Raw genomic sequence first — 14636 nt, 5'->3', positions numbered from 1 at the left:
TATGTCTGTGGGAGGGAAAAGAGAAAATTCTAGGACAAGATCAAATAGATTGCATATCTAATTATAAGAATAGGCTAGGTGGTAATTTATTATGTCTATACACAAATACCAGGAGCATCAGAAACAAAGGGATTGAGTTAGTTGCTTTATTGAATATGATGTGGCCTAAGATTGTTGGCATTAGTGAAACCTGACTATTAGAATCAGATATGGTAAATGGGATCGAGTGTGGATGTACCATTTTTAGGAATGACAGAAGAGATAGGAGAAGAGGACGAGGAGTACTACTAATGATATCTGATGACTTAAGTCCTGCTAGGGTAGAAACACAAGAAAACAATGATAGTAACAATGTCCCATGTAGTGGTGAGTTTGAGTCTATCTTGTGTGAAGTGGAGGTTAACAGAATGAAATATATGGTGGGTGTGTTGCTACAGATATGGCGGCTCAGTTGCAGGCAACAAAGAAATGCATTGCCAATTTAGCCTTATGGGTAGCAAACGAATGATCATTATGGGTGACTTTAATTTTCCAAACATTGATTGGGTAGAAGAGACATTTCATGATAAGAAGGAACAGGAATTTATTGAATTATTGAGAGACAACTTTCTCAAGTAACATGTGAAAGAAGGAACTCGAGGTCAAAGAGTGTTGGATTTGCTCATAGCGTCAGAAGGGATCTCTGTCAAGAATATGGCTATTTTACCACCAACTGGTGACAGTGATCATGCGGTTCTTTCTTGGGAAGTATCTACTTGTATTGAAGCTCCAATTAAAACAGGTTACATGCTGAACTACAAAGCAGGAAATTATGATCAACTTAGAAGAATACTATCTTTGGTCCCATGGTTACTGAATGGAAAAAATGTCAGCAATGCATGGGAATCTTTAAAAAGGTCTTAAATGAGATGGTATCTGAGTATATCCCTAGTGTTCGAAGAATAAATAGGTTGGGACTGAAATGGGTGTGCAACTCATTAATAAGCTAAAGATACACACGAAGATGATGATGTGGAAAGAATATCATGAGAATAAGAGTGAGAGGAGTTATGAAATATGTAAAATTCAGGCCAGAAAAGTAACGCATATTGTGCAGAAAGCTAAATTGGAGTATGAAAAGAAATTGGCCATGCAAGCTAAAGGCAATCCAAAAGAATTTTATCGTTATGCCGCAAGCAAAAGAAAGAATGAATGTGAAAGAATAATTTTATTGAATGCAGGTGGTACTCGAGTGTCGGAAGTTAATGAGATTGTTCAGCCAATGAGTGCCCACCTTGCTAAGATATATGAACCAGGTATGTAAAAACATGACCATGAAATTGGCACAGTGCTACTGGTACATTGGATGAATAGTAAGAGGCTCATGAAAATGAGGCTTAAGAATTGACATGGATAAGAATTTGTCTATAGGGACAGATGGAATATCAGTCCGTTTGTTAAAGGATGTTCAGCCGAATTGACTAGGACTTTCACATGTTGTATAACTTGATTCTCAGCTCAGCTCAGGAATGATACCACAGGAATAGAAGGAATGTATGGTAGTTCCACTATACAAGGGTGGTGCAAAAACTGTTTTGTCTAACTACTGACCTATTAGTATCGCTGGTGTGGTAGTGAAGATTTTAGAGAAGTTGTAAGAACTTGCATACAGAAATGGGTAGACAAACAAGCTACACTCTGAAAGGACCAGCATGGGTTTACTAAAGGAAGGTCATGTTTTAGCAATTTGCTCATATTTTATAACAATGTTATGGCCGGGTAGGATAAAGGGAATGGATACACTATCATAATGTTAGATTTTTCTAAGGCATTTGATAGAATACCACATGAAAGGCTGTTACATAAACTGGAGAATATGGGATTGGAATATAAACTCTTGACTTGGATCAGGAGAAGGTTGACAGACAGATATCAAAAAGTCGATATATTGGGTGTGAATCTGCCAGATTTAAGGTGACCAGTGGTGCACCTCTGGGTTCAGTCCTTGGTCCATTATTGTTCAATCTGTACATTAATGATTTCAGGGAGGGTCTAACATCAAATGTTCAATTATTTGCTAATGATGCACAGATAGGCAGGGCAATCAGGGATCTACTGATATTCAGCACTTAGATTTGAATAGGCTAGAAATTTGGGCAAACAAAAATGGCTATCAGTTTAACATTAGTAAGTGTAAAGTTATGCGTTTTGGCGTGATACAGTTCCAGCGGCATATTATATTAGCAGAGTTATGATACAAGAAACAGAGGAGGCAAGGGATCTTGGCCTATTGGTGGATAGGAATTTGAAGTTCAAAGGTCACATAGCAAAAGTTACAAATACAACTCAGAGGATAATTGTGATGATGAAGTGAACCTTGATAAGTAAGAATAAGGAAATCATTTTGCCTCTTTATAAGGCTTTGATAAGAGCACACCTGGATTATTGTCTGCAGATTTGGTCTTCCAGGCTCTAAGGAGATAAAGAAACTATGGAAAGGGCACAAAGAAGTGTTACAAAGATTATATCTGGATTATGTGATTTAAAATTATAAGGACAGATTGCAAGTATCCACATACTTGCAATCTGCAGATTCTGGTTAACAGGAGAAAGAGGGGTGATATAATAGAGGTCAATAAACTTTTGAATGGGTGTTGTAGGATATCATCTGATAAAACTTTTGAATTTTTCACAAGTTTTATCAGATCCATGGATGCCCGCATGTTCTCTCCCCCACCTTCCATATATTTTTTTCAGATGAAAAAAATATATGGAAGGTGGGGAGAGAACATGCGGGAATCCATGGAAGTTAAATTTATTTGAAGTCAAGAAAGGGGTAAGGGCTAGGTTTTTCTCCCGAGAGCAGTGAGTGGAATAGTTTGCCTTTAGGGATAGTATGAATCAACTTAAGGGAAGATATGACAGGTGGTTTGGGTGATTCATAGCCTCCCTTGATGAGTCCTTGACTCCCTGGAGGTCTCAGATAATAATAATAATAATAATAATAATATGATAATGATAAGACAACAAAAAAGTCTGTTAAATACGAGGGTGGTCTGAAAAGTTCTCAGCCTAACAATGAAAAAATGAATTATAATTTCAAAATTATTTTTAATTTTTAACATAATCTCCCTTAAGACTAATACATTTATTCCACCGATGCTCCAGCACCATTATCCCAACTTCTCAGTAAGATCTGCAAAATACCCCTCTACAGCTGCAATCACCTCTTGATTCGAAGAAAAACGCTGACCAGTGAGGTTTTTTAGTTTTAGTTTTGGGAAGAGATAGAAGTCAGAGGGAGCCAAATCTGGGGAATAAGGTGTAATGTTCCAACAATTCATAGTGAAGATCTTAATTCTCCCATTGCCAAAACACTTTTGTGGGCAATTGCATTGTCCTGATGAAAGGTGATTTTTTTCTTCTACAAACTGTGTCTTTTCTCATGAATTTTTTCGTTTAGTCTGGTTAAAAGATCGGAATAATATTCCCAGGTTACTGTTTTACCCTTTTCAAGATAATTAATAAACAAAATGCCTTGAGCATCTCAAAACACCAATGCCATGACCTTTCCTGCTGATGGAACTGACTTTGTCTTCTTTGGCACTGAACAACAGGCTTCTGTCCACTGTTTTGACTGCTGTTTGGATTCTGGTGGGTAATGGTGAATCCAAGTCTCATCCATAGTAATAAATTGCCACACAAAATCAGTTTTATTCTTGTAAAAATGCTCTAAGCACTGTTCAGAGATTTTCATGTGAGTGCATTTCTGATCTGCTGTGAGCAAGCATGGGAACCTATCTTGCACAAAGCTTTTTCATATGCAATTCTTCATGCAAAATATATCCTACATGTTCTTTTGAAATGCCTATAGTCTTAGCAATTTCTTGCAATTTGACTCACTGGTCATCCAATACCATATCATGCACTTGATCAATGATTTCTGGTGTTGTTACACTTTTTTGGACGTCCTTCACGTGGATCATCTTCAAGGCTGGTAGGGTCCAGTTTAAACTCGGCATCCCCTTTCTTAATTGTCGAAAACGAAGGAGAAGAGTGCCCATAAACTTTTATGAACTTCAAATGAATTTCTTTTGCCGTTAAACCTTCTTTTACAAAGAATTTTATAACCGCACACTACTCAATTTTATCCATTTCAAGGAATAGAGCCAACACTTTTGCTTCAGAGAGCTGTATAAAACAAACTACTTGATAGAATACCTTGCAATTTCACATGGATGCTTATGACAGATGTACCAACGTAAAAAAAAAAAAAAATCTTGCTGATAGTGTTGCCATCTAGGGTCGAGGCCGAGAACTTTTCAGATCACCCTCATACATTTTCGAGATAGCTTTCTAAGTGCTTAAGAGAAGGTGGAAACAAAAATGTTTTCATCTTCTATTCCTTCTTCCAATGCAGGCTCAAATTAATTAATTTGACAAGCACCTGGTTTGCATTTTTCATAAATGTCCCATTAATATATCTAAGAATGTAAAACTACATTCTTAGATATATTACTTTTTAAGCCATAAACCAGCAATGAATAATGCAATTATAATTAAAATTATATTTCGACAAAGAAAGAACCTACCTGTTTTAGTTAGAAGAAGATTGTCTAGATGCCTGTCTCCAACACCCAACAAATAGGTTATAATACAGTAGCCAGCTGATGGGATAAAATGAAAGATGTTATTTAAGCTTGTATGAATTTAATAAAATAAAGACAATACAAAACAGGACTGTAACAGCTCAGTTTATATATTAAGTGTACATATTGAAAAGTGAAAATAGGTGGAATTCATCACAACTTACTGCTGATATATTTGTTTTCTGATATTGTGTCTGTATACTTATAATATTTAAACAGAGAAAACAAAATATATATAATTTATACAATAGCAGTTATGATAAAGTTCATATAAGTGAAAGTCAAAAATTAAGAATATTACAATATGCTAAGTAAGCAAGTGTTGTCCAGGACAAAATTAGTCAACTGATATGCACCTGCTATTTTATTAAATACTATTTATGGCATCAGTCCAAAGTTCCACTGTGAAATCAAAAGAAATTCAAAATATTTTTCTAATGAATTCTCAAAAATCCAAATTTTTTTTTTTTTTTTTAATAAATTTTGAAAACAACAATACAAGATATTCTCGTGCAATATTATTTTCTTTTTTAAGCTGTTAGTCTTCTCAAAAGCTACTTTTGCATTTAGGATATTCTGAAATATTCATGGTGCTCCTAATATTAAAAAATAAACAGAAAGCAATGAGGCTTTTATGATAAAGGAGCTTCACTGAATTCTAAACTATAGCAGTTATGATAAAAATTAAGTTTTATCAATTTATCAATTTATTATATTAGAAAGAGAATTTGACATATCTGGGTTGTATACTACAATAACATGAGATTTGGATAAAACATTGATCTGAATCTCTAGCATTATAACAGCCAGCCAGCCAGTATAAATAAATATGAAAAGACCCTAACTGGTCTTGCTTTCATGGCAATTACACAAGATAATTTACTCCACCATACACTCAAACCAACCAAATTCCAATTAATACCTTGTTATTTCATGCTATGTGGAAAGCTCATCGTTTTCTCTATCTAATACCTGATTACAAATCCAATGAAATAGCCAGTATACCATCATTCATGTCACTGGCTTGCAGGTTTTTTGTTCTTTAATTTTTAGTTCTGTAATTTTTAATTTTTTAAAATCTTCAATTTTTTCATTCAATGATTGATTTTTTAATAAATTTTTGAATCATTATCTTTGTTAATGGTTTTACTGATGTGTCATTTCTGTGATTTCTATGCTCACTTATTGGTTCTTCACCCATCCTGCCCATCTCATACTACGGCAGATCAATCATTACATTTTGTACTAAATATGTCACTCCTACTTTCAAAAAAAGAACACATACCCAGATGTGTCAAATTCACTTCCTAATATAATAATTAATAAACTTAATTTTTAACCCAGATAGATAGGTGGAATTGAAGCTTCATTACTTAAAAAAAAAACACCTGCACAAGGGTAGTTTCGCATTATAACAGTGCCAAATGGGACAGCCTCCGAGACTACTATGCTTCATTCCCATGGTTGGACTATTGTTTGCAGTCTTCCAATTCAAACATATACACCGAACATATCACCAAAGTAATCCTCACTGGCATGAAAACATATATTCCCCACATTTCTCTGAACTGCCATCCCCCATCCAAATCCTGGTTCTACAAAAGATGTGCCAGGGCTGTACAAATGAAAAATCAGGCATATCACAACTGGCTCAAATTAAGAACTCCATCCTCCTTCAGTGCCTATACCAAACCCCCGAAACAGATGCAAAAAATTATCAATGATTCCAAAACAGAATTTGAACAGGCAAAAAGCAGGAAACTTGCAGCCTGTCCTAGCGGCAACCATGCCTTTTGGTCTCTTGCCAAAGCAATTGGTCGCAACTTCTGCCCTACACTACTCCCACCCCTATCATACCCAGATGGCTCAATTGCAACATCACCCACAGAAAAAGCTAATCTACTGGCTTCACACTTTGCCACCAATGCACGCATAACTGACAATGGCAAATGTTCGCCAGTCATTCCAACTCACTTCACCCTACAACACATCAACCAGAACTTCCCTTAATTCGGACCTCCAAAACATCCTCTGATGGGGCTCAGATAACCTCATCAACTTCAACACTAGTAAAACCCAGTTTTGTCTTATTTCCCACAAAAAAGAACCATTTTCCCCCCAGTATTATTTTTGATAACACTCAAATTCCCAGACAAGATGAAATCTCTCTTCTCGAAATTACCATGACATCAGGCCTATCCTGGCATAAACACATCACAACCATTGCATCCTCAGTTTCCAAAAAACTAGGCTTTCTCTTTAGCTCAAGACATTACTTCACTTCAAAACAGCTGTTAACCTTATACACTCGAATACTATTCTGATATTTGGAGTGGGGCTCCTAAAAGCTACCTCAAAATGCTTGACTCAATACAGAGGAGAGCAATTAGACTGATAAATGATCCATCTCTTACCAACTTACTCCCCCCCCCCCCCACTTTGACACAGACGTTTAGTCTCTGGAATTTGTATATTATATAAATATTTTCATGGAAAATGCTCATTTGAAACAGCATCAATAATTCTCCCACTCTGTACTAAACCCATTGAAACACGTACAGCAACCACACAACATCCTTTCACAGTACACCTTGAAACCCACAGAACAAGTTTGTTTTCCTCCTCCATCTCTGCTACTGTGGAACAGTCTTCCCCTGATGTATTTCCCAAGGAATACGATATACAGGCTTTTAAATCAAATGTCAACAAGTTTCTCCTTTCCCATCCCACTGCCCAAATACAGTACTAATGTACTATAGGTTGACCAGTTAACCTCTCGTATATGGGCCCAACATATATATATAAAAAAAAAAAAGAAAAAAAAAAGTGGTATCCTTTTCCACTCAAGAATTCTCACCTGTCCAATGCATAACAGCATATAAATTCCAAACTCACCAAACCTTAGAATGCTGTTTCCACATTTGGAATGGTGCATTAAAAAAACCTCTCTAAAAGGTATGATGATATCCAGAAGAGAGAAAAGTCCATTTAATAGATGATCCCATCTCTTAGAAGCCACTGCAATTCACTTTTGCACAGATGATTTGTTTCTTCTTTATATCTTTTCTATAGGTATTTTCATGGTTGTTACTCCATTCAACTTGCTGCCACCATTCCTCCATTTTCTTCAAAGCATGGAAAAACAAACACAAGCAGCTACTGATCAAAATCCATATACACTTAAAATGTATCAAACCAATTTCTCATCCATCTCTTTCATTCTATATAACTTTGTTCTTTAGAACAACCTCAAGAAATCAACCTTCAAGAAAACATATCACCAAATTCTTTCTTTCTTCTTATCACTCGTCTATAATAATACAGGTTGATATTTACATAATGCCATTATGTAATTATTATTATTATTCCTGATACCTCCAAGGAGTCCGAAGACACCTACAACTGTCTCAACCACTACACCGAACCTCTACTACGAATCATCTCCATCAACATCATCTGCCGCCCACCTCCACCCACCACAACTAGTATTTTTTGTCTGTAAATTGCGTGTGTTCTGAAGGGCTGATTTGTCTGTATGCGGGATGAAAAACCAGAGTTTCCAGGAGAAAAAACCCTGCTACCTCCGTATAAGATCGGCTAACTCACGTGTAAATATCAACAAATTGCATTTTTACAAGGGTGATTATTATTATTACATGACAGTTCCATGACTAATTAAAATGTCATCATTGCCTCAACATTGCCCCCTCCTCAGGAAAAGAGGGGACAATGTTGAGATTGTATAATCCATATTCATGATTCAGCTGATTAGTAGTAGTAGTAGTATCAAGTAGGATGAGTAGTAGAATCAAGCTTGATCTGCAAAAAAAGAAAATGTTATGGATAATTTAAAAGGAGAAAGGTGATCAGTAACACCCATGAGCAGTACAAGGCTCAAGCTAGGAAGGTTATCAGCATAGTAAGAAAAGCTAAAATCAGATTATGAGAAGACTTTAGCCAAGGAGATCAAGGGTAATCCCAAAGAGTTCTTCTGCTATGTGGCAAGTAAAAGGAAGAATGACTTCAGAAGGATACCTTTAGTGGGTGTTGATGGTATTGAGGTGACAAATTCAGATGTAATAGTAAAGTTACTGAGTGATCACTTTTCAAAAGTCTATCACCCAAGTGAGGATATCTCTGTAACTGTAACAATAACCTCAGAATATGCATTCAGAAAAAGATTGAGACTACCTCATGGGACTAAACAATGTTGACAATTACTTTAAACATATAGTATAAGAGATCATTGGAACTCACTTATCATATCCAATTAAGATAGCAATATACTAACTATTTCATTTAATTAGGAGACTAATATATTAACATGTACATCAAATCAAACCGTGTAAGGGGAGTCCTCATACTGGACTTGCAGTGACTGTTTCGAGCTAATTATTTCTCTAGTAACCAGTATAGCTATGGCCCTTGGTTACACATAAATACATAAACTAACTTACTTTATCACTAAAACCAGTAACTTATTATAAACTACGAAAACTTTTTATTTAACTATAACTAAATAAATAGCCAAAAAAAAGTGTAGGTACCAAAACAAAATTATAGTAATACTTAAATTATATTGTAAAATATTGTACAACTTGAATTGTATTGTAAAATATTGTACGTTGAACTGTACTACTTGAATTGTATTCTATAACATTATAGATTGAATTGTATTGTATAACATCATACATTGAATTGTATAGCATAAATATCTTGTATTTTAGTTGGTAAAAAAAAAAAACAATGTGAGAATTGAAATTAAGAAATCAGAGGTACTTAGTATACTGCAAAATTGAAATGCAAACACTGCTGTAGGTTTAGATGGAATATCAGCGCTCGGGTGTTGCATTAATGCGCAAAGGAATTGTCAATGCCTCTTACTTGGTTATTTAACTTAAGTTTAAACTCTGGTATGGTCCTCCCTAGGGAGTGGAAGGAAAGCAAAATAGTTCCTTTGCATAAAGGTGGCTCTAAAACTGCGGTAGTTAATTACAGGCCAATCACCAAGAATGGGTGGATCAGGATATGATACTCTATAGGAGCCAACATGGTTTTGTTAAAGGTCGATCCTGCCTTAGCAATTTATTAACTATTTATAATAGAATGACATCTGAGTTGGACAAAGGATGGCTACACAGTGGTACCTCTGGATTTTGCTAAGGCTTTTGACAGGATACCCCATGGAATACTGTTGCGCAAATTGGAGCAGATGGGGATGGATATTAAACTGGTGATATGGATAGGAGAATGGCTCAGGGAGAGATACCAGAAGGTGGTGTATGGAGGAGCAGAATTCAGGATGAGGCAGGTGACCAGTGGTGTGCCTCAGGGCTTTGTGCTTGGGCCATTGTTGTTTAATTTGTACATAAATGATATAGGAAATGGCTTAAAGGGAGATATTCAGTTATTTGCTGATGATGCAAAGTTGGGTAGCGCAATAAAAATCAAGCTCATGTTGAGAGTTTGCAGGATGATTTAAATAAGCTGGCAAAATGGACAAAAGGTAATGGATATCAGTTCAATGTGGAAAAGTGTAAAGTTATGCATTTTGGGATTAAAAGATTACCAGCTGTGTACTACATTGATGGAACGGTACTCCAAGAGATTGATGAGGCTAGGGACTTGGGGATGAAGTTCAGGGGACACGTTGCTAAGGTGTCCAAGATTGCACATAAGATTACTTGATTATTGAAGAACACACTAACATCCAGAGATAAAGAGGTTATTATTCCCCTTTATAAAGCGTTGATACTTCCACATTTGTATTACTGTGCTCAGGTCTGGTCACCTGGATTCCTTGGAGATGAGGTTGTGGAGAGGGTTCAGAGGAGAGTGACTAAGTTGGTGAGTGATGTAAAAAATGCTCCCTTTATTGACAGATTGAGAGCTTGTGGATTGCAGAGGTTGGTTGATAGGTGGAGAAGAGGGGATATGATAGAAACATTTATATTACTAAAAGGTTTTATAAGATTGATGCAGGGGAAATGTTTCAGCTGTGTGATAGTGATGGAAGAACAAGAGGTCATCCCTGAAAATTAAGGAAAAGTGTGGTTAACAAGGGCGTGAAAATGAGGTTTTTTGCCTGGAGGGTTGTGAATGCATTGCCTGTCTCAGTTGTGAGTTCTTCGTCTGTAAATGAATTCAAGAAGAGATATGATAGATGTTGTCTTGATAGTTTGGATCTCCTGTGATGAGTCTACTGACTCCATGGAGATACTCGTAATAATAATAACTCACCTCAAACCACAACAGAGAGAGAAACATATTACATCCGCAAAAGAGTCCTCAAAATATGATTAGGCCTATAAAATCTGTTGTCCAAACAAGGACCATATCATCAGCTAGCAAGGTTGCGAACTATTTTCTTGGGATGCATGTTAGTTAATTTTCTACCAAAACTATAAATACTGTCAATATAGCAAACAGAATATCACAATAATACTTCAAGCAAAGGAAATGCCTGAGAATTGTTCACCCAACCTACCTGCAGTCCAAACTTGGCATTCTTAAGACTGCTACTTTTTGGGTGCTTCAAAAATTACATTAGGACAACTTTAGGAGATGAGGGGCAATCCAAGAGGCCAGAATGAATTTCTATCACAGTGGGATTGATGCTCTTATATACTTGTTGAAATTCATTTTGGAGATTTTGATTAAAAAATGCATGCTACTAGTGACAGTAATTGTTTCATTTATATGGCAAACCTTTGTTTACTGTAAAAAATCTCTCATATTGAAAGTAAACTTTAAAAGAATTTCATTCAGAAGATAAAGTAGAATATAAAATTGCTTGCTATTTTTCTAATAGTACAATGAAATTCTAAAAACGAATGTTTTACTTTTTGGTTTTTAATGCATATCAGTTTACTCTAATGTATGACTTGCTAACCATCATAAAGTGCAATACAATCATAGGCCCATTTGAACTTTTTCTCACATGGGAAACAGTGAAATGAAAGATACAAGCTCAAGTTACTTGAATATCCCCAAAATATATTCAATTCTCATAATAATGAACTCATAGAGACCAAAAATGAAGTTATAGCAGGAAGTCAGTTATTAGCACATGAATTATAATATGGCATGGGTGTCAAAAATCCCAATGATGGAACTTGGATCATTTCAGTAGTTTTTTTATACTGAATAAGTCTGATATAATGGCATTTGCTATGGTGAAAGCTAACAGTAGGTAGGGAAAATTCAGCAGAGAAAAAAGACATTCATAGTAGTGAAAGAATTGTTTTGATTAATCTACTTAACAAACCTGAAGATATGGAACCTACCTGACAGACTTTTGTACAGTTGTTTTTGTAGTTGCAATTCCTTTTATAAATAAGTTTTATCCTGGTCTTGTCAACATAGATGTGAAGTTACATTGCTTTAAGAAAGTAATTAAATTCTAATTATGGTCATCTACAGGAAGTATACATTCTATTAAAATTTAATGTATACTTACTGTAGTGTTAATCAGTGCAAAAATTGCAGAAATCAATTTTCACTATTATTGTATACTGAAAAAAAAAAAGGCATTCTGTTTCATGTGTGTGACTGTCACTCATGAGAGATTGTAAACTTAGTTACAGTTTCACAACCTTTACAATGAATTCATAATATATGAACATTTAAAGAACATTAACAGTGAATACATGCAGCTTAACAAGGGTTAGCAACTGTAAATATTTGATATTATAGTTACAAAATACTGTCATTTATGTCCAATTTTCACTTTCCACTGTGTCACAATTTTTGAAAAATAAATATCTCAACTAAAATGTCCTGAGTGCATGTAGTTGGTTTTCACTGCAGGAAACTTAAAAAGTAACAGGAACAGTTTGCTATAGTGGATGTGAAGTCAGCCACAGTGACTTCACGTGGATCACAGCATTGTGCGGACAGGTGAAGCTTTTCTCAGGCTTCTGTTATGGTGTTTGCTATAATGAGAGAGTCAAATATATTACATAAATTAGTTTTCAGTGGAATATCTTACCACATGATTTCACATATGTATCCATCACATCAGGAGATATTCCATAAGGACCATTTTCTGAAGGAGAATGCTTTCTAAAAAAATTCTGGATGCTGCCTTCTGTTGCTAGAACTTCAGCCACAGCAGTAGACTCTATGTACTGCACAAATCCTGTTTAAATAACATTCAGTTACTTACCACAGAAATTAATAATATAAAGGAAAATAAAGCATAATTAAATTGGACTTATTTAGAGCACTGAAAAAACAACCTGTATAATACTCATGGTACACATGCATCGCTGTTACTAGCAAATAACCTTGTTATTCAGGGATGTGTGAGTGTGTTTGAAGGGGAAGGAATAATGTTGAGGATGCATAATTCATACTTCATGATTCAATGTGCCTTATATTACATATATTGCATTCCTCAAAAATGTTTTCACAAAATAATAACCACTTCCATTGTTTCACATTTGACAATTATGCCTGACAAGTAACAGGGTATCATGGTGAGATTAGTGTACATACTGCTGGAAGCAGGGCTCCAGAAATACAGCTTAAATCTACTAGCCACAAAAAATAAATAAATAAATAATTACTCACCCAAGGTATTGGTCTGCTTTATACAATTGTTATAGATGTTTAAAAAAATAATAATAAAAAAAACACTAAATGTTATGAAGACAAAACAAACTAAGAGTTTCTTTAATTCTCACTATACATCACACATAATTATACAGAAATATGCTTTCCTTTAAAAAACTGTATACTGACTAATGCTCACCATTCGCATGTGCTGTAAATTACACTAATTTATTTTATTGTAATTATTTTTGCAGACCTATTAATGCAGATGGAGCTATTCTCCTGCAGCTGATAGTGCATATAATATTATGTGCATTCAATTGAAATGATGCTTTCTTTTTTGAATTGTTTTCCTATAATTGTAGAGAAAATATCCATGAAATACAGCCAAAAACTATATAAATAAAAAGATTTAAATTAACATAAAGGATTCTAGTTGAAGTGCTGGATGTAACAGGGAATATACATGAAAATGTGTGTGATGGTGTAGCAGAAGACAGGATTGAAAGAGAGAGAGTGGAAGTAACAATAAAAAGAATAGTAGTATGACCAATGTGAAGAATGAAGAATTGGCCTTAATGAGGGAGACAGCAGAGTTATGTGGATTGCTACACAAGACAAAGCATGAGCTAGAGAAAATGCAGAAATGTCTGGTGAGTGGTTCAGCTGAGAACGGAAAGAAAGAAATGCAAGAAAAGAGAAAGGAATGCCTGACTAAGAAAAATTAAAGAGAGAGTCCTGTATGGTGATCCTGTTATAAGAGATGTGCTTGACAAGATAGTCACAAAATTGTGCTTACCAGATGCAAAGATTATGTTAGCAAGATTATGCAATGATGTTAGCAAGGCTATTAGAATGCAAAAGAGTAAAGTGAAAGAGTTGAATACAGAATTTACATTCAACTGGAGAAAGTAACTGACAATCAGAAGAAAATAGTAGGTGAAACAATGGAATCTCGTAGAATTACAGTAGCAGTTACAAAGTTTGAGGATAAAAATCCATCCACCATTATATGTAATGCTTGGTCAGAGAGAAAGTTAGCAAGCTGGTTGTTGGAGAAGTCAGACCATACACTGAGAGGCCTTTGTGCCAAACATAATCATATACCTTGGAGATATCACAAAGAACATCTTGAGAATCCATACTTTAATTTTTATGTGAATCCTACACACACAGTCATAAACTTATCATACATTTATGTACCAGGAGTGGGTTAAAGTAAATTAATCTAGTTTCCCTGCTCTACACTAAACAGCCAATTCAGGCTGATGATCTGACACTGGACAATGAAAACTATCTACCACCTAAAATACTGGACTCATTTATAAGCTGAGTGGTTCACAGCTGGGATAAATGCGACTGTTAATATGACTCAGATATGAGTCATATGAGAGATAATATGACTCAGATACAGCACGCTGGAAGAATTTGAGGATGGAGGAGAGTGAATGT

The 14636-nt window shown here is 35.3% G+C and overlaps 1 protein-coding gene across 2 annotated transcripts in view; it reads right to left on the bottom strand.

Moving 5' to 3' along the window:
- Positions 1 to 14636, bottom strand: part of Pi3K59F (phosphatidylinositol 3-kinase 59F) — a 586771-nt gene that overhangs the window by 114639 nt on the left and 457496 nt on the right. For both annotated transcript variants that reach the window (XM_090405919.1, XM_090405920.1), the window contains 2 exons: positions 12619 to 12768; positions 4572 to 4646 (listed from right to left, as the gene is read on the bottom strand). In XM_090405919.1, the coding sequence (XP_090262045.1) occupies positions 4572 to 4646; positions 12619 to 12768 (225 nt within the window). The remainder of the gene's footprint in view (positions 1 to 4571; positions 4647 to 12618; positions 12769 to 14636) is intronic.

The sequence above is a fragment of the Typopeltis vanoorti genome, chromosome 16 (assembly GCF_054136105.1).
Source record: "Typopeltis vanoorti isolate ZY-2024b chromosome 16, IOZ_Tvanoo_1.0, whole genome shotgun sequence".
NCBI lineage: Eukaryota > Metazoa > Arthropoda > Arachnida > Uropygi > Thelyphonidae > Typopeltis > Typopeltis vanoorti.
The sequence above is the reverse complement of the archived record's forward strand: the minus strand, read 5'-3'. Positions and strand labels throughout refer to the sequence as shown.